Source organism: Trichoplusia ni, chromosome 17 (assembly GCF_003590095.1).
Source record: "Trichoplusia ni isolate ovarian cell line Hi5 chromosome 17, tn1, whole genome shotgun sequence".
NCBI classification, from domain to species: domain Eukaryota; kingdom Metazoa; phylum Arthropoda; class Insecta; order Lepidoptera; family Noctuidae; genus Trichoplusia; species Trichoplusia ni.
This window is the reverse complement of record NC_039494.1, coordinates 4,954,478-4,980,732: the sequence shown is the minus strand read 5'-3', so window position 1 is coordinate 4,980,732 and position 26,255 is coordinate 4,954,478. Positions and strand designations below refer to the sequence as shown.

Here is a 26,255-nt window from a genome sequence, read left to right as displayed (position 1 = left end):
TAACACACGACACGTCGCGCTGAAAGGATTTGGCGTGGCGACCTCTAAAAAATTAACAACTTGATAATTTTGTACAGGCTAGTGAAATCATTTTTATATTAAGGACCATATTTGGACAAACCAGCCTCAAATAAGATTAAGAGACAAATCTTTTAAGCTGGCTTTAATATGTTTACTCAAACTGATTAGGTGGACTTTACCTACCTTAGAAATAATCAAATCGTGACGAAGCAAAACGCAAAATTAAACAGTCGTTGACATTAGCTGTAAGTACGTAATAAAAAAGTTATTACAGAAGTTGTAAGTATGAAGTAATCTATACATAACAATGATGCCAGAATAATCGCGGACAATATTGTGTTGATTTTCTATGTAATTTATTTGTGATTGCTTTTTTATTATAATGATTATAACTGTTTAATAACTGCCTAGTTAGCTTCTAAGTATATGCAGGTGGGTCCAGGATATTGTGCTTACATCCTGAGATAAAGCGCTGCGAGCTAAATCAATTTTGACTTTGCAGTAAGTAATGATTATTTTGCGATATCTACCCCGCAACAGGTCGCGTACACTGGGTTTGGCGTGGTTACCTCAACCATTCCGGTCCTCGTTCAGCCATTAAATATAATTAGCTAATACACATTATATTAATCTAGTAACAGAAGCAGACATTTTCGATCCTTGTTTAAGGAAGCTGACGTGGGCATGGGCTGGCTGTTGGCTCGCACCCACGGTGCTACCTGGAACCCCGTGCTTTTGGCACGTACCGCATATCGATAAAACTTTACGACTCTTCCTGTTGTTTGTGGGGCAGAGTTAACCAGATCACACGGCGAGACCATTCGCTAATTAGAACGACGCCGACCGTTTTGAAATTAAAGTTACCACAGTTATACATGATTAATGCTTTTTTGTTCCGCATCGTCAGATATATTCATGAAAAAAGATCTGGAACTAGCTGAATGAAATACAATATGACAACCTGGGGGACAAATGCTCTAAAGACTTAATTTCTTCGTAACGACATCTATAACACCAGGGACCAAAGTTATAATCAATAGCCTTTATCATCTTCCTACAAAGACCAAACCTATTTATTTAAGCTAGACTGAAAATAAGTTTATCTTCGGTTCCGTGCCAATCTCCAAAACTTTGTTACATGACACATGGACTAAATTAATAACAACAAATATAAAAGAAAACATACAAACCTATCCCCAGAAACCTTCGTAAATAATAATCCGTGACAGTTCACGTGAACTGACAACAGTATGTAACAAATGACAGATTGGAAAAAGGAATCTGTGTGACTGCGACCCAGTTGCCAAACATTCAAACGAGAAAATACTGAGAAAGAAACTCGCACATCAAAACATATTATTAATATGCATGGACTATACAGGGTATGTAGGAAATATGGTTTAATATAGTATTATGTAAGTTCTGATATGTTTGAAGCAAAAAGTTCCTGTGACTTTACGTTTTGTCTGAGGTTTTGAGTAGGTGTCATCTCAGTGTATCGACTACTTAAATTAATGTAGACGGAGTGTAATTGAACCTCATTAAACGACATGAGCTTTTTAAATAGGTATAGAACTACACGTAAATTTCAGGATCCTATCAGAATGAAATGATGAAAAATAAAGTTTTTCTTTGTTTCAAATTCAGATCGAATCATCAAGGTACTATTTTGTCGTAGCACTTTAAGTTTGATTTCCAAATAAGCACTTTGTTAGTAAATTTTAACGGAACTGGACTACTTCTCTATGACTATAAGAACTTTTAACTGCTATCGTAAAATGATACGTTAAACAGAGACGTTTTGAAATAAGTTAAATTCTTCGCGGTTACCGGCGAGTTACTGAGTTAACGACGGAGTAAACGCCGCGGTTAACTTTACAAAGCGGTAGATATTTTATGTTTTGGTAATTAGCACTCATTTAAGTTGTGTAAATATGAAACAGACAAATATTAGAGTCTGCATACAAGCTAGTGTGAATTACGTATGAGAGATATTTGTAAAATTAAAAAAAAATGGCTACGAAAACAGGAAACTAAAGAACTTATAACCTATATTAAAGAACTTACCAGTTTAGGAGAATATTAATGAAAAGTTATTGTTACTAATTAAGAATTAAATTGTATTATCTTCTTATGTGAGGGTCAATTGCTCCTTAATAACAGTAGAAGGGTTCATTCGTTCTGACTTTTTTTTAAATCATTACGTCTGTCGAGCGAGCCGAGATGGACACTTTATTTTAGTAAAATTAATGTCTATCACTATAATTGATAGGATTCTAGGACATGGGCGCTCGTATGATCGATATATCATCGTTAAAAAAAAAACTTTTATTTTTTTGTGTTATGAACGGATTACAAATATTCTTTGACGCGTGATTATCTCATCCATGACACACCTTATTCCAGCCGTGTTTAAATACGATACGTGTAATGTAAATAACTGGACAGAAATAAATGATGGGATTTGTCGATGACGTATGGCGTGTGAAACATTACGGCATTGCGTATGCGCATACGCCGCCCGCACAATTATATTGTATTTTTATTTTACAGTCTTACTGACCCAGTAGCATACTGTGTTGGTAAAAGACTTACTTTTCGAAAGATCTAAGTTTTGGATAAACGAGCGAGGGTGTAAGATTAGCCCTTATAGTTGTAGTTATAATTTGTGGAGAATAAGGACATTGTGAGGCAATAATAATGTTTTTATATGCCGATGCGTAGTTTTGGGTAAGCGTGACTAGTTTCATGAAGCAGCCGAGTTAATCTGAGGAAAAATCTTTCTATAGGCAGTAGCCGAAATTGTTGTTTTAAAAATACTAGTAGGTAATTAATGTTTGCGCGCTATAAAATCCTTTAACCTATAATTAAGAAAAAAATCAGTGCAGTGTGCCAAAGGGTATTTTAATCAGTACCTATATTAAAATAACAACTATCGTTTACATTTTAAATCTATTTTCATTACATAAAAAACCGTTGCGTAGCTTTAATAAAGTTCCTATTCGATTTGTTTTGACGTTTCTTCTTAAATACTAAGGAAATGGACCATTGAATCTAAACGAAAAATGGATTAAAATGTTTAAGACGGACAATGATTTAGACTATGATAAGTTTTTTGGAATGTATCCAGGATGTTCGGTAATAATTATGTTTGTATTAAACATCTTAACGCTGTGAAATAATCAGGTGTTGTTTTTTTTAAAGAATATTTCTACAAAATAAATATTGGAGTCTGGTGAATTAGAAAATATGTAGTTCGCTGGAATGATGGATTTAAATAAATAAAAATAGCTTATTCTGCAAATAGAATAAAGACATCACTTTAAGCTTGTAGGCAATCGACATTTCCCAACTATAACACTAACCGTGAAAAAAAGTCAGAACCAACTCAAGGGTCATCCCATCTTTTTAAACTATAAAAGGAAAAGTCAGAATCCCTTATGATAACAAAACAAAACACATCGGGAAAGCAAACCAAGTTCCCAATAATTTTTAAGTGTAGTTACACTTTTATTCGGTGATAACAGAAACCTCATTTCATCGAAAGTGGAAAACTTCGATACTCCGCAAGTCGCGAGTCGCAAGTTTAACTCGTTAAACTTTTACATTTTACTCACATTATTATGTTGGCTTGAGACTTTGATAGATGAGTTAAGTTTTATCACAAGAGGAACTCTCAATCTAAAATGAGATTTAACTAAGTTGCGTTTAATCGTCTGGTTTCTGAGTATGTGAAGATGTTACTAACAAATCTAAGTTTCAAATGTCTAATTAAAGAATAAATGTTTGTAAAAAAAAGATTATCTTAACTTTTAATTGTTCAGTATTTTTCTAGTGTTTTTGTAGTTCTAGTTTAGAGAAAGGTTGAAATATCAATTAAGCCACTATTATTCATTCATTTACCTCAATTTATTTCAAGCAACTTTTATTTTACTCCTAAAAAAAAACTATCTAAATTAGCTGAGACTGTATACCATTACAAAATTACGTTAAACTCGGTCTGTGAGCACTTTGTTCAAGTAGCCCGACCTCCCAAGGTTACTAGATCTAAACATTGGCTGCAGTTGCACTTGATTTGAATGTTGTTACATCGATACCAGACACGTGTAATGTGTATCACACTGAAATCATTTACTCGAGATAACGTAAACAACATTAGACTACTGTGCGCCAGGGGTGCTCAACATGTTTTAACTTGAGTTGTTTCGGGACTTATTTTTGTTTTTGTAGAAAATTACAAATAATGCATTTTAAGATAGGTAGGGACAAACATATTGACATGCCGTTTTATATACACATATTTTTTGACAATGAAGATCGTATTCAATACCTGTGTCTTGGAGTTTTTTTATTATAGCGGTCAAACCTAAAAATGAAGTAGTTTAATTTACTTTAACTTAAATTTAGGCAATGAGGCAGTGGATTCTGTAAACCATCATTGCTAAATGATTGTTTGCAAAATCCAATTTTTTTTTGTATGGGTCTTAAATTCGTCCCATTTTTAAATATTTAGAGTATAATACCTATATTTCTACTAATATATTGTTTTATTTTTATCTGTCACCTCAAAACTTTAACACATTTGCCACAGGTTGCACAGCCCTGCCGTAGACTCTACCTTGCCCACACACGTCGGGGTGGTCCAGTCTATTTAAACGCGACTGATATAATCAGCTATCAGCTTTAAATACACAGATACGTGGAATTCTGTGGGTTTCGTCCCGTGATCTATTCAGAATGTGTGATAATTACATAATTTAAGCTGTCGCGGTCAACGATGTTTTGATGTTCTGCTGTGTAAATAGTTAAATAATGACAACATCAAAATAATTTGAGATTATTGTTCTGTTGACGACTCGCTTAAGAATGTTGACAGTCTCATCTACATAACGTTGGTTGTACTAACATAATATGAACGGAATGACGTGATCTGAGCTATCGTAAAAAAAAAATTGCAATAATATTATTATTACAAACTTGTGACGTTATTCTAAGCAAAAATACCATGAAAAATATTCGTAAACGATCTCATAACCTTCTCAACAAAAAGCCATGGCAACAGTAATAAATTATTTATTCAGAACCGAGTATAATTCATGCTTCTAATAGAAACATACGTTGTTTAAACAAACAAATGTTTAAAGGAGTCAGCTGTGCAAGTAGGTCGGAAGGCTTGTTGAAAACCTACAGTTGTTATACAATTTATACATTCTTAAACATCTTAAAATATTACGGAAATGTATAGGAATGTTCGTGTTTATTTTCGTTAGGCGTATGATTATGATTTTGTAATGTAACTTATTGTTAGTACGTTGGTTTGTACTATTTCTGTGGTCGTCCTATTGGTGGATTTGGAACATGTATCTTTAGAGTATGACGGTCATGGACTGCGAATGCTATGCGTATGGAGGCACTAAAATTATGATTATAGTAGAGAGTGTACGTGAAGATGGTCAGACAATTTTCAAAGTCTTTAGTATGCGACGTCATATACAACAGGTCTAAAAGAGATGGATTGAAAACCTTTGTGTTTTCCGGTTTGCGTAATTTCGATGCACTCACGTCACATCGCATTGTCTACTCTCAAAAGTAAGGAAAATAAGTCCAGTTTAAGCTGACACGTAGCTAGGCCTTCTCTATACCTATCCATCCACGATTCCCTTTACCATACTATCCCTTCTAGACCATCCCTTATCGTTCACTTTTAATTCTCTTCCTGGGCAGATTTTGACAATGGCCTCGTCATTAAGTAGTTACCATCAACGTATGACATAAAAAGTAGATTTTGTAAACCAATATCAAGATTCCTTCACGATCGGTTTCCAGTTTCAGAAACACGAATCAACATGAGTGACCAAAATGACACTCGTATGGAATTTATTATTTTTAGTGGTCCTTACCATCATCATTCCCCTGCCCTCATCCCAATTGGTTTTTATTTGGGGTTGGGGCAACATGTCTTCTTCTTCCATACCTTTCTATCGGCCGTCATCTCATAAGAAACACTCTCCTTACCCAGAGTTTAAAAACTGAACCCTATTACAGTCAGGTTTTGTAATAGTTATAAAGTTGAACTTCGCAAACATAATGTATTTCTGTTATAATTAAAATTATAATCTAGGCAAATCAACTGTCGGTAAGGTCAGAAAGATGGTTCACTATTTTCGTCTAAGTCTTTTTGTACGGAACCCTCCGTGTCTCATTGTACGGAGCCCTCTTATCGCGCTTCCCACTCACACTTGTCCGGTTTTTATTATTTCCCTTTCGTTGGGCTTTACAACAGTTTTAAGGTCACTTTCCATAAGATCTGAGCCATTACGGAAGCATGCGGACGTCTTCACGATGCATCGTTGAAGAGAAAACATTGTTATTGGTCTGCACTGCACTGATGTTTTTATGTGATTTGATATTGAGTGTATTATAAAGTTGATGATTATATGTTTGGTATGTTTTGTAACTGGTTAAAGCCTTTTTAGAGACAGACCTGTAGTAGTTATAGTTCTGGCAATTTTACTTTCCCTGGCAAATGCTTGTACTATGGGCTAGAGTCCATCTTATCTAGAAAAGGATAGAGCTTTGATGACCAACCTTACTAACCTGCATTGAATTACAATATCAAAAAAATGTAAACTAGAGTTGCATTTAGAAGTTATATTTTGGGGGACGCCTGTCTTCAGCAGTGGAAATAATCCGGGGTTAGATGATAATGATGATTCTTTCTATTCATCTAATGTTACAGTATGTGACGTCATACTCATTGAAAGATTTACGGATTACGCATTAACATAAAAATCGGTGACGTCAGATATGATGTGTATGTTTCTTACATCAACTATTCTGAATCTCGTGTTCTATCCATCCACCTACCTGATTCTTTCCTTTCCGTAAGAAGACTATATATTCTTCGAAAACTTGGTTTTTGGCTTAGCTTTCTACCATGTAGAGGAAGTGATGTCATCATGTATGGCTTATCTAATTCAATGTTCATTTCTGCTCATTACTTTATGACGTCATAATTTATACATATAGGATATAAAAATAGCTGGAAATACAAGATAAGTTTATAAAAGTAATATAAGTTACCTTTAACGTTATAATTTGATATAGCATAGGTACTATTAATGCTAATTTAGTGACTGCTTATGTGACGTCACCCAAAACAAATGCAGTTTTAATAGATCGAACAGTCTATAAATGGATAATATTCGTGACTGTTGCAGGTTATTTGTGGCACAGGCGAACAAGACGAAGTTATTTCAAACAAATTTACATTTTATACTGCAAAGATTAGTCTGGTATCGATCGTGGTGCACGAGGTTAGGTCAGGCGGCAGCTGTGCTAGGTAATATATAGGTCATCTGTAGACTCTAGGAGACCTTGAAATACCTGTGTACACCTTGTAGACAGACTGCTGTTATATCAAATGATAATAGCATCTTATAGATGTCCTTCTGTTAAACGCAGGCCTCCTCAAATATAATACGAAAAGTTGGGCACTAATCACCACGCTAGCCCACTGACCCTGTGAAACTTATTTGGGTTCGACACCTGCACAGACGTAAAGACCCACAAAATTGAATATTAGTAACCTTTAAAATCTGAGTGGTTACTTAGAAGTTTGGAAACAGAACTGTTTTCAGACGACAACAGTGCCTATACTGTCTGTATTACGAGTTCTTACAGTGAGACACTTACCATTATAAGAGCGAGACATAGTAAATACATTTAACTACCTATCTCGGCATCTCACTTCCACATAGTCTACAGCCGGGCTTAAAGAGCTCATAGTAGTACTATTTAAAATAAGTAAAACCGCAATAAGATTAAATTTAGCAGATTTCTGCGAATGGAGAAAGTTTCCGCGAAAGTCATTCCTTTCGTAAGCTGTGTTTCGAATGTACAATATAGTATTCATTATTCTGGAATGATTAATGAGTATGGAACGAATAGAATAGAACAATACCTTTATTTCTGAACACTTAACATGCTGAGATACACAGCACAAGTCTAGACATATTGATTGCTATGCTCCTCTTAATGTTAAATGACAGTCTTATGCAAGAATCTTAGATTCAGACAAGTTATAAGTGTTTAGCAAAACGATAATACGCGCGAGGAATTAATTTTAAATGTAAAAGAAACATCAAAGCTGAGTAAAGATACAAAGAGGTTTTACAGTCATAGCTTAAGTAATTTTAGGTAGACATACATAGACACAAGAACTACAGAAAGTATAATAGGATTTAAACCCGTATATATGAAACATGTGAAATTAAAATAATAACATTTACGACAGCTGCATCAAAGCCAGCCACTGCAATTTCTGAAACATGTTAAACTACTAATACAAGAACAACAGTCTTGTTTGACATTCCATTTATTCGTAGATATTGTACGGTTTGGCTTCAAGGAGTTGCGGAGTATTTGCATTATATTGGCAGTTCACGACCGGCCGTCGTTCGTTCCATTTCGATTCCATTCGTATGGTAATCACCAGTGTTCGGACCCAACCAACTGACATGATGTTTGTTTAGACGTTTGCTAATGTCGCTACATGTTAACATTAATTAACTGTTGTTATAATCTTCAACTATGTTTTGGCTACAAATCAGTCTATTTTTAGTGATCATTGTTTTAGATTTCTGACTTTCTTTATGTGTTTTTCACGTTCATTTTTCTTTAAAGTTAGATGCAAAAATACATATAAAAGTAGTCATACGTGCTGTATAATTTAAGTATTTTATATATTAACAGAAATAAAGTACTAAGTTGTAAATAAATAAATTGACTCGTAAACGTTTGCGCATTGCGATTTTATGAGCATTGTTTTGAGATAGTGTTAAACGAAGTGCATTGTTCACAAATACTTCGCAAACAATAATAGTATATCCTTGGTTATGTCAGAGCTTTGAATAGCGAAAGTTAGAACAGTATAACTATTAATATAATATAGTGTTTAGTTGCACCTAGTAATAGATTAGGGTTAGGCAATGGGAGTGATTGCAAAGCTATTGCTAATGTATTAGACGTGTCTGGAGTGATCAATGCTTATAATGAACGGTAACTTGATTCATAACAAGATGTCAGAATTATTAATGCATTGAAAATAAAAGCTATAGTAAGACGTATAAAATTCTGATAAATTACATCTTTAGTCGTCTGAAATTTAAAATAGTCAACTTTTGAAATGGAAAAGATTTAAGATGGCTAATAGATCATCATTTACGGCAATAATTGGTATCATCTTATAGTCCGAAACAACAAGGTAAGATATACATCGATAAAACTGCCATAAATCGTAATTTGCAAATGTAACATTGTTTATAATAATGCTTTGCACTAAAAGCTTCGCTTGTATCGTGTGTGTTTGCTGTATTTGTTTGGTTTAAGTTATTTTGAACGTTGAAGTTGCTTCTAAAATTACAATGGAGCTGTGTAATAGGTACAAGTTTTGACTATCTCTAGAGGTGGCGAGTATCTCTTCATTCTTTTTAGGTTTCAAATTGGAACGAATTTCTTCTATCACCATTGACATTCAGGACTTCCATCTCGGTCCCTTTGTACCGTCTAGGCTTCTGTTTATCGTATTTCTACTACTACTATATCTTTATTATCGTAAGGCTGATGTACAACCTAGTGTGATATTATTTTAGTCCGTAGGCTTTTGAATGGCTTGCCTGGAATCATCTTTCGTATATACCTACTCCGCGCAGTTGGTCTTTTCATCCATCAGTCCTTAACATAACTGCGTGTGTCCCGTAGAGAATACTATAGTATTAATCATCGATATAGAAATTAAAATAGAATGGTTCCTAAATGGTTAAGAAAAAGGTTGAAAATCCTTTAGCACTCTCTCATGACCTCCAATCATTCATGGAATTGATTACGCAGCGTTTAAAGTATTAGTTCAGCAAACAAATATAACGCTTAATGAGTTGACTTCAAACAGTCGGCTTCCTTAAAAGGCATTTTTAACTAAGAGGTATTTGTTTTGAATGTTTAACAAAATTTAATTGAGCGTAGTTATTTGATATAGAATAATGTATAAAGCCTTATAAGCAAAGTGTGTCGGTTGTTGTTGTACGCATCGGTGTTATCGGGTTCAAATCCATTGACCCCGATTAAAAACTGTGGTTAATCCACTTCTGGCTAACTGCACTCCACCACTTCTGACTCAAATGCATTTATCAATTTAGCAAGGTAACTAGGTATTGTGCACCACTTATTGTCATCTGGTATACTAGGAAAATTCTAGCAAAGTCCAGTCAGACATGTATTTATGTAGATAAATACTTTGTCAACAATAATACCAATGCATTTAGCATAATCACGAAAGTCTAATTTTGTAAATTTCTTAATAACCTAGTCTAATAAAAGATTAAGAAAAATAGATAGAGCAAATTTGATAAGGCAAAGGCCTTGAGAGACAAATTAAATCTAGCACATAAAACCTATTAGATGATATGTCAAGGTCTTGGTTACATCTCAAATAACGCGGACCGGCGGCGCACGCGCAGATCGTGATGTTAAGGACAAAACACTTGCGTTTAGTTGTTGCTATAAATTCGAATCAACAATGACAGGTTACAGAATTAGTATAATTGTTAAATTGATAACTTTATTACACTTTAATCAGTTGAAGCTTCAATGACAGTTTGGTGGGATAATATTTGATGTGACGAGTCGTTGAAGGTATTTGTGTTTGCTTAAATTATTCTGGTTCGTACTGGTTTAAGAGTTATGAATTAATTCTAGAGATAAACGGTTGTTAATTTAGCTATCGAAAAGGAGGACTACAACAAGCTGACCGCATACCTTCAGTAGTTAGAGAAGGACCGCTAGAAGAAGAAAATGTTTAATAATAATTGTAGTAATTTATCCTATTTTAACGAAATCCGAAACACACTTGACAGGTTTTATGAATTCAATATTGTTTAAAAGAATTTCACTATAAAACAATAAACATTTCACTGAATAAAATCATCGGAACGCATACCAATACCATATTAATGATCGATCCGATCAAAGGAGAGCGTTGTACAAAAATAGAACCAGGAATTTAAAACTTAATTGATATAGCGTTCATCTGGTTTCGAACGTAACGGGTATATTTAAAAACTATTGAATATTTATCTTCGGAGGTTTTAATGTCTCTTTGATTGCTTATACAATGGCTATGGCTAATTTAGTCAAATAGATGGTGATGTTTTAATTGTCGATAAAAGCTGGCGAGTCGCATTTTTTGAGGACAATGGCATTTGATTTGTTAAATATTATATTGTATTTTTGAATACTTTAAGATTTAAATACTTAATTTAGTATAAAATGTAGTCTTTTGAAATGGGACAGAAGTTTGTTTCTTTATGCATGACTTAATTCATTTGTATAAACATCGTGTCTAACTAATGCGGATGTTACATTGTTTATACATAATATATGCCAAATAAAATAAAGTTGACATCCGCCTAAACCATAAAATGCAAGAAACAGAAGCGTTGATCTATCTGACCTTAAAAATCAAATTAGGCTACTAAGAAACCCGTTTCAAACGTCAAGGAAGGAGGAAGAACGAAATTCACAGCATAGAGGCCTGGAGCTACCTTTCCAAGTAACAGTTTTGCAGGTTTTAAAACCAACGCATTTTGCTGCGACTCCTTTGTCTCCCGTCAACAACTGCAATCTTACTTCAAGAAGTGGAAGGCCGTCAGTTCTATATTGCATGAAGGATTGCAACGTAATGCCATACACTGACACAAAAACGCGGATGTCCAAGCATGGCGGTTCTGGTGTTGGTAGTAAGAGTTTGACACAACCCGTTCTCTCTCCGAGGGAGTGGGTGTCCACGAGGATATCCCAAGTTACCAAAAAAAAGGTTCTCAGATATATTAAAGCACATGAGAATATAATCTTACCGTGCATGCGAAGAGCGCGTTCTGCCACGTGGCCTTGTTCTCGCTGAAGAAGTAGCAGCTGTGTCCGAGCCGGATGAACTGCGGCGGGCACACGTACGACATCTTCGTGTTGTTCCTCTGGCCCTCCACGCTACCACCTGTTTAAAAAATGAGAATTTTAGATGAGAAGTTCTTTTTATACCAAATTACATCGAATATTGTTACTTGTAGTCATGTGTTATCATGTGTTACACGTCTATTCTTAGTGGCATTACGTCAGCGCCATCCTTGTGAGGTTTAGAATGGTTTATCCCCACGAATTTCAATTGTCATACCTCTTGTTGAGCGAAATTGCCCAAGAGGGTGGTTTGATAGTTCGATCTGACTCTGATACGCCATTCATGGATATATTATATCGATTCTGAATTGTATTGCGGGTCTATAAAGTTCTAATAACATGGATTTATTTTGAATGAATTACAGCAGTTTTCGAATTAGCTAGTTTTTTAAACACCTAAATAAATTGAAATGATTCTTTTTAATTTCTTTAATTAATAAATTTAACAAACACTTTCAGCAAAAAAAGCGACAGCTGAAAACGTAATTTCCTTCTGAAAAAACTGAAAATACGGTAATAGAGTGAAAATATACTAGGTTTTTTAAATAATTGCACTGCAGCGATAAACTTATACGCGTTTGGAATGAGCAGGCTCCGCGGCGCGCGGCTCTCCGATAAATTTAATAGCTCCATTAACTTGGAGAATACATTCAACCACACATATTGGGAGTAACATTTTTATATGGACAGCAGATTTAAAGTAACAGCTCCTACACTTCTACCGGCAACAAAGACTTCTACTCAAAATACTTTTGAACTACTTACTTACTACTAACTCATTTATTTATTTGAATTATGTAAGTTTTACCTCATAGAATTTTCGTCTCGATAAATGCTCATTCTATGATGAAGTCACGATGCAACAAATTTAACCACGTAGAGAATTTTCAGAGCAATTTCATAGTGTGAAGAAGCTAGCGCTTAGAGTAATCGAATATTGCTGTTTTAAAAAACACGCCATTAAAAAAGTTGCATATATTATGTCTTATTCTCTTTTGTCAACACGCAACTATTTTACATTTCAATTTCATTTAAAAAACTTCATCCTTCTTCTCATCTTCATAAGGTTCATTTTCCCGGCTCACTTTTCCAACCGTCACGTAAACCACTGTACCTAAATTATATTTATATGTAAGACTATTTCATAGAGTTTATATCCTTTCTAGAGAGAGGAGAAATTCCGTGTGGTTTCCACGAGGCTATAATTTAATTAGCTGCCTGTTTCTGCTCGGAATATGAATTTTGAATACGTGAAGCATTTTGCTGAAGTATATTGTGACAGTTATTCGGGGATTCTATGCGACGTATTTGTGGCTTATTAAATGGGTTGCGGAATCAAATACGCATTTAATAGGATGAAGTTATTTAGCTGAAAATCTGTAATGTCTAAAGAGGTTTTTATAACACTACAATGCTTCTATTGTAATAAGTTAAATAGTCTATTAACTAAGACTTAGTTAGATATTTAAAAAAAGAGAATCGGAATTCCAAACTGTATCGTATTGCTATATAGCCTTAAAAAAATAACAATTGTCAATAACTAAATTCTGTTTGAGCTCTTTGAGCTAAGCAGCATTAAACATCACGTACATTAAAACATAAACAAGAGGAAACACAAAAATAACATTAAGCGAAACATTGTTTGGTTTACAATTACGTAATATTAGGCCCAGTTTGGGCGCCAATATGTAGTTGACATTTTAGTACCAAGTTATTTGTACGAAGTCTTCTAAAAATAATTATCACTTATTAATGTGACGATTTGAACGAGCCCGTTATGCGCTCCATTTGCGCAAACTGGTTGGGAGTAATCACCCTTTGTTGAAAACGGCTAAGTATGTCGTTCGTTTATATTTTGCTATTGTTACCTACATTAGTTGCGTTAAAAAAAAATGAACTGAAAAATCAAACTCACCTTAAAGATTACCTACCTTATCTAACCTTAAAAGATTGTCTTAAAAAAATCTTCTCTATGGCTTAAATAAAAAGGAGAGGGTTTTTTATTCCAAATTTCATCAAGTAGTTTTCATTTGATTTCGTTCGTTGTTTTATATTATATATTTTCATTCATGGTTAGCATTATGACGCGCGTTCTCCCGTCACGCTTTAAGCAGCGGTTCTTGGAGATCTCGTCTTACTTTAAAACGTATCATATTACTCCCATTGTTCTTCTTATCAGCTATCAAAGGCTTCTGAACGAAATCCATTAGTCTAAAGACAAGTGGGGGGATTAGACGTTTTCGCGATCAAGTTCTTTACCAAGGCCAGACAGAATTTGTTTTTAGTTTGTAATGTTTTAGACGAGCGAGACGCTTAGATTAAACAATTTTTTTTTAATTTCTTGTTTTGATACTTTTACAGATGTTTTTCTTGAATATTTATTTTTAGATTAAAAACAGATTACTTTCGTTATACAATTAAGAAACTTTTTAAAGAAGGCTTTTAAATTTTTCTAATTAAAAGTTGTGATCGTTTTTTAATACTAATTTAATTGGTTGTAAACTACTGACAATGTCTTGTTTATAAAATTTACAAATATAATTAATATAATAAAGTAATCAGCAATATTTTTTTCATCAAATTAATCGAATGCCAACAGACACAGAAAATCGTAATCTCAATTCAATTCGGTGCAGACAATCTGGCGCGTTCGAAATGTTATCTAGAAATATTTTTATTGATGAAAAACATTTATCGAAAAATAGACGGACACGGCTTATAACTCATTTACACGATTCGAGGAATTTTGGACAAGTGGCGATGCATTGCCGGCAATGATACATCACGTTTGATATCGAAGCTGTGAGACTACGCAATGTATTTCTCTGCAAGACATTTCTCGGTTTTCTGAAGTAAGTGTATGTGATATATTTAAGAATGATTACATATGAAAATGTTAGCCAGAAGTTATTTACATTGACCTTGAAATGAAAAAATGTCGCTATCGAAATGATACTCATTTTTCATGAGATGTATTTAAATGAATATTTGTCATTTAGTGTCAGAGAAAACAGTTTGACTATCATACATTTTGAATTAAATTGGAAAAGAAAAAGTTACAAAACACTGGTTATGAGGTATGCATGATGAGAAATTCATAGAATACTCCAGAAACTTATACACGGGGGCTGAAAACTAGAATCGGAGGTAATTTCGAATCAAGAAAGTTGGTGACTAAGAGATCTCCAAGCGTTGTCTTCGAAACATTTATTTTGTTTTTAAAGTGAATGACACTGATTGTTCAGTTTTAACCATAACGCTGATTAAACTGACTGAATAACTGTTTTGTGTGGGTGTGGTTTGATAAATAACCTGCTACGGAGTTCAGCATATGAGTGAAGTTAATGAAGCCTAAATCCTGAAGACTGCTGTGACACGAAGGTTTGGGAAAGATATCTGTAGTATTGTCTTCCAACCCTTTTAAAGGATAATTCAGAAATTCATTTTTGGTAGAGTGGCGTTCGATCCCCGCGTAGTACAAGCATTTGTGTGGTCAACGAATGCTGTCCCGAGTCTGGGTGTCTTTGCGATTGTGACTTGAATGTTTGTGAAATTCCACTTGAAGAAGTTAAAAAGAAAGAAAGAGATAGTTGATAGCTAGTTCAGTGAAGGAAGAAATTAAAGTTCACATGAAACGTCTCGTAATTTTTTAGTACCATAGAACATTTTCTCTGGAACTAAAAAGTCTAGAACAATGTTCAGGAGATCAAAGGCGAACTAAACTGATGTAGGTCATATCTTAAACTAGAATAGTTAAACCCGTTTATGTTTGTCTCATTTAACCGATACGGCGTAACGCAGTTTAGTGTACACGGAAGTATTGTGACCTAGCTTAGATATTGAACTAAGATGCAAATAATAATAACTATATAATATACTGTTAAGATGCTAATTTGAATGATTTTTGAGAATATTTAAATTTTTGTTTGTGTGTTTGTGTGTTGTATGACCTTTGGATTATTTTGATGTATTCAGTGATTTATAGTTTGAATTTGTGAATGTTTTTGGTTTTGCTTTATTTGTTTACTTACTATTTTTGGAATTGGTTCGATTGGTGATTTTATCCTATTTACTGCTTTTACTTACATTGTGACGAAAAGATGACGAGGACCACAGCGAAAGCCGCCAATCTGCATCTCCGCTCCATAGCTTCCATTTCACTGACAATTTTCACTAGTTCAACACAAACGCACCTAAAACACTAACACTTTAAAGTACTACAATCCATATTTTTAAAATCACTTTAAAAAGAACTTGTAATTTGAGGTTATATTATGTCATGTCAAAAATAAAATCTGTTTATTTTTTATTGTCGTTGTACTAGCAAATCTGAAACAAAAGAAACACAGCTTGAGTATTTGAATTTAGAACAGTGTGTCAAGTAAAGATAGTGATGTGGTGATTTAAATAGAATCGAATATTATCGACTCGTATCTTATCTTAAATAGACTTATCGGTCTGCATTAAGTGATGTAATTACGTGATAGTTTAGTGCATTTCCTAATGATATTGCGAATTATTAAAAAGACATTTGAAATAAGGGTCACTCATCAAACGACCACTTAAAACCTGAGTTCAATTTTTATTTTACATTATGTGCAAAAGATTCAACTGTGTTTGTGTGGAAATACATCCTGGTAACAGCGGAACTCTAAAAATGAATATCAAATATTATATGTTAGCATATTCAGCACAAACCATAATAAAAGTAACTACTATTATTAATATTATACAATTATTATTTATAGCAATATTAATTTGTCTAAATTGCTATTCTGCCCTCTTCCTCTCTCCTATATTTTTTGCGTGCCCAACAGGGTCCATATTGAACTCTAACTGCTATTCATTTTCTACTATCTCTGTAACATATGGAATGCAATAAATGATTGAGTATTGAGTATTCTATCAGCAGGTACTTAATTTATCAATCGATAAACAACAAATATGTGCCGACAAAGCGGATTCTTTTCCACAAATGAATGAGCGACGTGAGCGTTTTCATTCACTCCTTCATCGTGTGGACATGCTTACGATGCAGTAAGTAGAGTCAAGTTACTTCGTTCATAATGACGACGTTGCAAACAGCAACAATATGCTTGATAAACATTTGAAGTCCATATTTATTCCCATGTGCTCCGATTACGGTCAACGACCCTTAACTAGGTTTTGTTATAGATTCAAAAGTGACTCTGCCTGTTAGCCTATTACGTTTTAATAGCTAGACCGCTGAACTTGTCGACAATTCTACCGATATCACGGTAGAATTGTTGACAAAGCTTGTGTTCATTTAGGTTTAAAAAGCACAAAAACTCAGAATTCCGAATAGGTTAAATATTTTTGGTTCTCACAATTGTAAAACCGTAAATCTTCGCTTACACTGATCTTGGGTGTGGTGACTTGTGCTACTCAGCACTATCAATTTTCTCCATATCGACCGCGAATTTCAACATCGAAAAAAAACCTTTTTAAAAGACCTTCGCTTCGCTTGTTTAAAAAAAACACACTAACAAAAACAATACTAAAAAGCTAGTTTTAGATATATACAGAAAAGCTAATAAAAACTAGTAATGTTTAACTACAAATGGCCTATTTATCATTGTCAGACTAGATAAAGCAATTGTCCAGACATTTGAAGGAAAAAAGTGAAACTATGTAGTCTCAATTGGCCACCGGGGAAATACAAGTCCCGGGTAAACGATCACGCTAGACGACTTTAGGAAAAAAAGAGAGTAGAAGAAACATTTTTCGAAATAAAATAACGAAGTTTATTTAAGTTTTTGAATAGTTGAAGTTGTTAAAATGCAAATATATGGTGTTCAGTATGACTTAAGGCTATTTCAAATTTAGTCTGTACACACACAGACACGCTTTGCGATAAATTAAATCATAATTCCTAATCTACTCGTTTAAATGCCTGAAACAGCCCGGTTTACTGCCGCAGTCGACTTTAACGATCTATGTCTAGATTCGATTCGCCTAGTAACAATTAGGTTACTTGCTATATAACCTAATTATTACTACGGAATCAATATTGTATTATTTAACAAACAGATCTAGCCTTTATTTTTATAATTCTCCGAAAACTTTATTTGGCCTGCCCTAAATCCCGTAGTTTCCAGAGCTAAATATTTTTTTCCTCAATAAAATATTGTATTTAATCCTTCTTTCATAACTTTTGAATTCCTAAGCGTAGAATCAATTTTATATAATTTTGAATATATTTTTGACACTCCTATTTTATACATATTTATTAAAAAAATTGTGGAATGTACGTGTAAGATAAAACCTCTTTACTTTTTCAAAAACAATTGAATGCGACGTATAGTACCTCCCACTGTGTATTATTATGTCTTTATGTTTTGCAAACGCGTTTATGTTCTCGACTAACCTAGTGGGCTAATTCATAAATGTTACGTGTTTTATGGCGGCTGCACCTACATTATTATATCCACATATTTTAGAATTTCATTACTATGTTATTAGACAATGACCTGATATTTTATTAATTTATTTAGAGGTAAATATAGCTAAGTATACTATCTATAAAATATAATATCATATTATGAACAATATGTTACTAAATATTCATAAGCTGACTTCAAACATAATGGATTTGCAGTACCTAAGCAAAATTTTATCAAAAAATCAATAATTAGAATTTTATTTTCTTTTTTCCAGAGAATAGTCAAACTAAAACACTATTATTATTCTATCATTAAAAGCCGGCATTACGTCATCAGCCCACGGTTTCCCAAAGTCATATTCTAGTATTCACGGCCAAACTGCAGCTTCATATTAATCACAAGTCATGTATATTCATAAGACCTCCTTGTTCTGCATAAGGCAGTATTTATACTACAATAATGTGGACTGGAGGCAATATTATTATAATCTTGAGCATGAAATTGCGATTCCTTTGCTATGAAGTCACCGCCGGCGCCTTTTCGTTTTAATTTAGATTTTCCATGATACAGCCTCTGATGAATACAGTCACGTACAGCTTGTGGGTATGTTATGTTGTGTTGGTTATTACATAAGGCGATGGAGATGTCTACACTGATATAGAATAATACACATGTACATGGTTTTGGGCACAGGTGAATTTTGGGAAAAGGAGATAAAAGGCTTTTGTTTTTATATGTACCTATAAGGTAAAATGACTTAGTTTTTACATAGCAATAAAGGATCTGAAGCAAGTGTCATCCATGAATGCCGAGCCTTAAATGGACTCATCTTAGTGTATAGAAGTCCAATATTACACTTTCCAACAAAGACTTTATAGCTGATATTTCTAAGTCAGTTTCTAAAGCAAGGAGGCTTAAAATGCCTAAGTTGCCTTATAAAGAGACAATACAGTTTCTGACTATAATATTGTCAAATAATAAACAATAAATCACTGCCCAACAATATCTTCAAGCCTTTTGTTCAGTCGTTTCCAATTCTATGCGAATATAATTCCGCTGGACTTTCTAGACATTCTAGAGAAACGTTTGCGGAGTTTCTGTTACGTATGAACGGATCGTGTAATGTATAGTCTCATTTTACTGTCAAAGTACGCCATAAATCATGGCTAGGGCTGCTAGATAGTACACACCGGTTGATGAGTCAATAAATGTCAGACTTTCATATCAATGGAATAGTTATACATATAGCCAATGCACGTGACGCACAAGTTAAAGTTGACATTTGGTAATTATTAGTTTTTAATCTAAATAACGATATACAAATTCATCGGCTTTAATAGTAAAGTTTTGGGAGTCAGTTAAGGCAGCTTCTATTTTCATTTTTTTAACAGTCTAGTGCCAGTTAACGTCTAGAGTAAATCCAAATTATTAGTTTCATATATATTATTTGTGTAGTTAAATAAATAAATAAATGCGGACAACATCACATACATTGTTCTGAACCCAAAGTAAGTTGCTGAAGCACTTGTGTTATGGAATTCAGATACAACGAAGGTACCACAAACACCCAGACCCGAGACAATGTAGAAATGTGAATTTTTACATTGACCCGACCGGGGATCGAACCCGGGACCTCAGAGCTAGCGACACCTTGAAACCGGTGCGTATGCCACTCGACCACGGAGGTCGTCAAAGTTATAAATACTTTATGACTTGGTTAATATAAAATTAAGAAAACAAAGGAAGGCCGTCTTTGGGCCAGCCCTCCGCGTCTCCGACCACGTGTGCTCAGTTCGTGACCGGCGACTGTCAAGGCACGTTGCGCGAAACTTAAACAGCACCTAGTGTGGTCATGCGCTTTGACACAATAACTTCTTCTAGGTAATTGATGAAACGTTGAAAGATGAATAAGCATTAGTAAGTGTAAGAGTCTGGCTTTGCTACTTGTTTAGAGTGTACGGATAGTCGATTGATATAGGTCACCAAACAAAACCCATTGTGCGCGATGTGTCCCGCGTTCGATCCCCGTACCGTATCTTGTATTGTGGGTGAGTGCATGCATGTGACTTGAATATTTGTGATCTCTCCTGTGATTAATTAACTAAGTGTGGAAGTCATTTTCCTTCTCACTATTATATTACTAGGATTTAGAGGAGTAGCTACCGGACACCAGAGGCTACGGAAAAAATGTTTGCGTATTGTGCATGTGCCTGTATCAACTAAAACTATGTTATAATGGGTGTATGTTGCAAAGGAGACGATGGTCAACTTAATCAGTCAGGAAGTCTAAGCTCGCAAATCTATCAGGAATTAAATTAAATACGATTTACACTAGATAATATAATAACTTGATTAAACTATCGATTACAACGTTTCACAGGTGGTTGATAAGCTGAATCAGTGAATCGAATCGATCGCGTAATCGAATACTAGTGACCGCAGTGTCTGTACCATGAGACTTTTAAAACGAGAATGTTGCTTTGTGTGAACAAGATGGCGCTCTACATTTTGTATATGTACATATTGTACATCTTGCTCCCACAACCCCAACAATATAAGATTAAAATGTCTTGGTATGCTTGCAGGTGCATTCATTTGAAAACGTCAGGATATAATATAATGCTTATTTCGTATATTCTTGTCACATTACTGCATACATACAATCCAGGATTGGTTTTTTATCCACATTCTTGCCTAGCTTGACCGCAGTGTGGTTAACTAGGATATTATAAGCTCATTGCGTTGGCGCGGAAAAGGTCCTGTTTTATTTCTAGTTTTTATATAGTAGCTTCCTTAGGTATTTTTTATCTAAATGCTTACAAAGGAGGTTTCGAAGGAGGTATTGAATAAAAATGTTTGTTACTAAGTGAAAACTGAACGCATAATAGGGATGATGACAATTTTTTTGCAGTCACAAGACGGTTCTAACTACAAAAAATATTGTATAATAATGGATACGTATTTTTTAATTTGTCCCGCAAACGTACATTGACCAAATTACAGTGAATGAAATTTACGCGTGACGGCACGATTAAGTATAAATTTTACCATATCGTTACGTCACAAGCCCCCTCTCCTAAACTTTAAAGCAGTTAATCTTTGTCAATTCTGTTTTTTCTGAAAAAGGAAAAAATACGTGTCTCATACTTTTCATTATCTAACTGAGGGACTAATGAGATTTATTCTTTTTATACCCAGTCATTTAGATAGATAGGTAATTATAATGTTAAACATGATCTAAGCTTAATCAAGTCTGTTGTAATCTTGTATGGAGAAATGTTTCTTGTTCACTTATCCTCGAAATGTTCAAACATTATGTAGTCCGGAGCCAAATTAACATCATTTAGCTTTCAGATTACCCAGGAAACCGCTATAGGCCACATGTTCACCTTAATTGAATTACAATTATTATTTCTCAAAAGCCTACTATCTAGTTTCATTTAAATTTAAATAAACAAATTTTATTTTTTATATTCACCGTCACCGTCACCTTCGTTTTAAATTTAGAGCAACAGAAATATTAAAAAAAAACAATCTGATAAGAGAGTAATTAAAACCCTTTAATTTTCGAATACATTTACGTATTTCATTCAGCCAGTTCCAGAAAAGAACTTACATAATATTTTAGCGTAGATAAGAAAAATATAAACTTCTTGGTCGTAACTTTTTTTATTATTTTATTTTTCGGTAAATTTATTGGCCAGTTTGAATAATGTTTGATGAGACATTGATGAGTTGTATTTTTTATTAGCTATTAGGTTTTGTAGGTGCGGCCATTGTGAACGCTTTAGCAATGAATGGCTAAATCACAGTGAATAATGACCTAAGCTTATGGTGCTGTTTATCCAGACGCCATAGAATATGGTATGTAATTATTGGATGAGTAAAGCTTCGTAGCGAACCAGAAGGTTAAGGTACTAACGTATAATAATGTTACTTTTTGAATCAACTATAGTAAATAAATTAATTGGTTTTGTACAAGTACTGACACTGAGTTTTGTATTAATAACAGTACTACTGTTAAGCAATAATTGTCAATTTACTCAAAGAAGATCTAGGATTTATTTGCCTTGGGAAATGGTTTTCTTATGCGAAAGGAAAACTGATTACTGATGTGTTTTTTTAATTTGTGTTTTAACAAACACCGCTTTATGGCACCACTCTGATCAACCATAAAAATAAAAATAAGTTTTTAAGAGCTTTCAATGAGTCTTCAATGAAACATTATATTTTTTCTTATTTAAATGGCTTCTTTCTAGATTTTTCTTATTACGTTTGTCGAATAAAGTGGGCCTTCTGCCACCATTTCTTGCATAGTTTATCATAGACTTCAATTTGCATACGCCCACGCTAAGACGAACCGAATGTCATGTCAATTTTAAATACACTTTTGCCGCGGATGTCAACGGCGCTACGCTATCTGTCATCGCTTCAAATACTGTCATTTTGACATTTGTTTTGATCTTGGTTCAATGAACGAATATTTTAGAAGTATTAACAGCTTTTTGGTAAGGCATTGACCGACCTATATAGGTTATGACTATTCAAATTAAGCTTAGGTATTATTTAAGAATTTAATTGATCTCAGTTTGTTGACTAGATTTTCCTTGAAGATTCCTTCTCAAGATTGTTGTCATCGTAATAAAACTTTATTTATAAGTAAACGCTGTGAGACTTCAACTAAGGTAAATAAAAAAATAATTGTATATTTTATATATTTCTAATGTAATATTCTAATTAATTTTAATATTGTATAAGTATAAAAATATAAATACAAAAAATTACATTTAATTAAACCATTCCTGATTATTTATTTGAAATGAATGAACCAATTCCCTCTTAGGCATAAATAAATAAAAATAAATAATCATTTAAAATAAAAATTTACTGTTATATATTTTAAGTTAAAAAACATTTGAAATTACTTACCGTCTACTAACCGCAAATTATTGATCACAAATTTTAATTATATTTTACTATGTGCTTAATTATTCACAAAATTCCCAATACTTATTCACTATAATAAAAACAAAGTTTTAAATAAATAAAAATTGGTCACATTAAACACCGCGATGTTTGTTCCAAATTCGAAACAGTTCTGAATTCGAATTCACCTCAAGAGGTGCGCTCGGTCCACACATGTACCGCAAACTGATCCTTAAGACCGACTGCGTTTTGTTACAAGCGTATACAGTCAAGCCTAGATTTACGTTTTCACATTAACATCGCCCATATCGCGTGCCAGTAAGGTTCATATTCGTATCACGTTGCACTAATACATAGCGGTTGAATACAGTTAAAAAATACAAACTTCAAAGACAGTACTTATCTAGGTCCCATCTGGGTTTTTGATAAACATTTGAAGATCGGTGTCCTGCGTGTGAAATGTCAACTGTCAAAAACGGTTCCTTTGAACTTGGAACTTTAAAGTTTGAATATCTGTTTTATGTCGTAGTAGAATGTATTGTTGAATTTAATGTATTTAATAGTAAAAAAAAACTGTGAACGAACATTACGTTATTAAATAAGCAAAATGAGCTTACCATCAATTCGGACTTTATTCGTTAAAAATCCAGATATTTTTCCGTAATACTATCCTTTAATTATTTTAAATTCAGAAGTATGGTGAGGAAAAGACGTGTCGCAGGCGAAAAATAAACCACAACTAATTAACAGAAAAAATACGTTGATATGTATAGTGGTATTTCTATTTAAAAACATCGTAAAAGTCAAATTTGCAGATAAAATAACAGCTATTAAATAAGATTTATCCGTATTTTATGATTAGGTATAAAAATTGTTTCAAAAGGAAATAGAAGGAATCGTTAAAAAACAGAATATTCTATTTGAACGTTAGGGCAAAGGCAATAAATACCTTGAATATTCAAATTCAAACACGTATTCTAAATCTGAAAGGTCTATCTGCCTCAAAAATACACAGACACAGACACAGAGACAGCATGCTACTTAATTAAAAAAAAACTAAATGTCATTTACAAACGGCCATTATTTAACTCACAAATGAGTTTGTAATACTTGACCCAATTAAGAAGATAAGCAAATCCCTTGGCGAGCACTTATGTAAGAAGGTTTCACATTGTTGCACAGATTACATAATCATATTACAATCTCTGTTATCATTTACAGAATGAATCAGTGATATATCAAGTTACGATTGTAAATGCATTTTATTGTTATTTACATTGTTGAATGAAAACTGTTTGTATTCTGACGTACACATTATTATGTATAGATATTTAAATACTTAGTCATATTAATTAGAGCCACAAGTACGTACGGTAATTAATACATTTAAAAACATGTTTTTGTGATTCAAAACAGTAAATCATAAAATGGTAAAATTAATTTAATTTTATCACATGCTTATAATATTTTTTTCCTATTAATTACGAATCCCACGATAATCAATTTAAAAGTTGTGCCTCGGGGATTTACAATACATTAAAGTCATAAACACAAAGACACCCAGGCTTAAAACTGGCATTAATGGATCACATAAATGCTTGCTTGTGAGGGAATCCTCGGCACATGCATACAGTGAACTTGGCGCGACGAGTCATCTGCTATTTAACGCAGTCTGAATTGTTTTGTGTATAATAGAAATAGTATTGAATCAGGGAAGCACATAATACAGAAACGTGGGAGAAAAAAGGGTCCTATGTCTAGGTGATACCAGGCTGAAATTATGATAATGAATAAAAATAAAATCCCGGTGTCGGAACAGAAGAAAAAATAACTCTAACTAGATTCTCCTCACTCTAGTGTGCCCTAAAAAGGGTCGCTTGACTTGCTCGTTCTACATCACGCTGCTATTTTTATCAAATCGATCACGAAATAAATTTCAATCGATTTTATGTGTTGTATCGGGCCGGAAATATTGTTTATTTTAAACGCCTACATCCGAAATAACGTTACAAAGTCTCGACCTTCCAGATTACAGGGCGTGACTGTCTTTTATTTTAGGGATTGTCATAAACCAGTGTCGTGACGTCACTGGTCATGTGATGTCATAGGTGTCAGCTTACTTGTTATTGACTGGTAAATGTCAGCGTTTAGACAATGTCCGGTTAACATGTGAGTTCTAAGAAACGTATTTTTTTAGTAGGTACATAAGTAACGTAAATTGTTTACTTAAGTAACGGAATGAAGTAATTGTATTGTTAGGCTTTTTGGACAATGTGTCCTGTTTTTGTTACTGTACTTAGTGCTAATGTAAAGAGGCTCTATTTGAATGATACATTTAAGCATTTGCGAAAAACGCTCTTAAAGGGTTTTTTCATCAAAGTTATATCCAAGAACTATATTTTGCTCGCTTTTCATTTTCAATGTCTTGATTTTCTGCCCTTTACAAGCATACTATTTTATTATTATCAGGCCAAGCTAAACGTATATATTCTGTACACAGATTCATTATGGCCCTTTTAAACAACGACTGGCAATCTTCAAACAATGATTAATCATTCGGAATTAACCTTAGGAGTAAACGGTTGTCTCCAATGCTCCATAAATTAAAGACACATTTTTCGAGTGTCCAAAATTTAAATAGCGCGAAATTGATTTATTGTTTCATCGGGTTTAGGAGCATCCTCTTATCAATTTTATAAAGGCAGTACCACCACTTCTTAAGCAATAATTTCGTAGCTGTGGGAGCGGGACGGCGCTACAAAGTTTATAGCTGCATCTCTTTCTCACAACTGTTACAGTCTTACTTCGAGAGACATTATCTCTTGGACTTTTAAATGTTGATTTATAATGGCGTTTCAGGGTCTTTGGTTAAGTGGACGCGTTTGTTTGTTTTAC

The 26,255-nt window shown here is 33.7% G+C and overlaps 1 protein-coding gene across 1 annotated transcript in view; it reads right to left on the bottom strand.

The window, feature by feature from the left end:
• Positions 1–16,359, bottom strand: part of LOC113502602 — a 50,810-nt gene extending 34,451 nt beyond the window's left edge. The window contains exons 1-2 of the mRNA XM_026884245.1: positions 16,117–16,359; positions 11,934–12,070 (exon numbers count right to left, since the gene is read on the bottom strand). Coding sequence (XP_026740046.1) covers positions 11,934–12,070; positions 16,117–16,186 — 207 coding nt within the window. The 5' untranslated portion in view covers positions 16,187–16,359. The remainder of the gene's footprint in view (positions 1–11,933; positions 12,071–16,116) is intronic.
• Between the last annotated feature and the right edge of the window lie 9,896 nt (positions 16,360–26,255).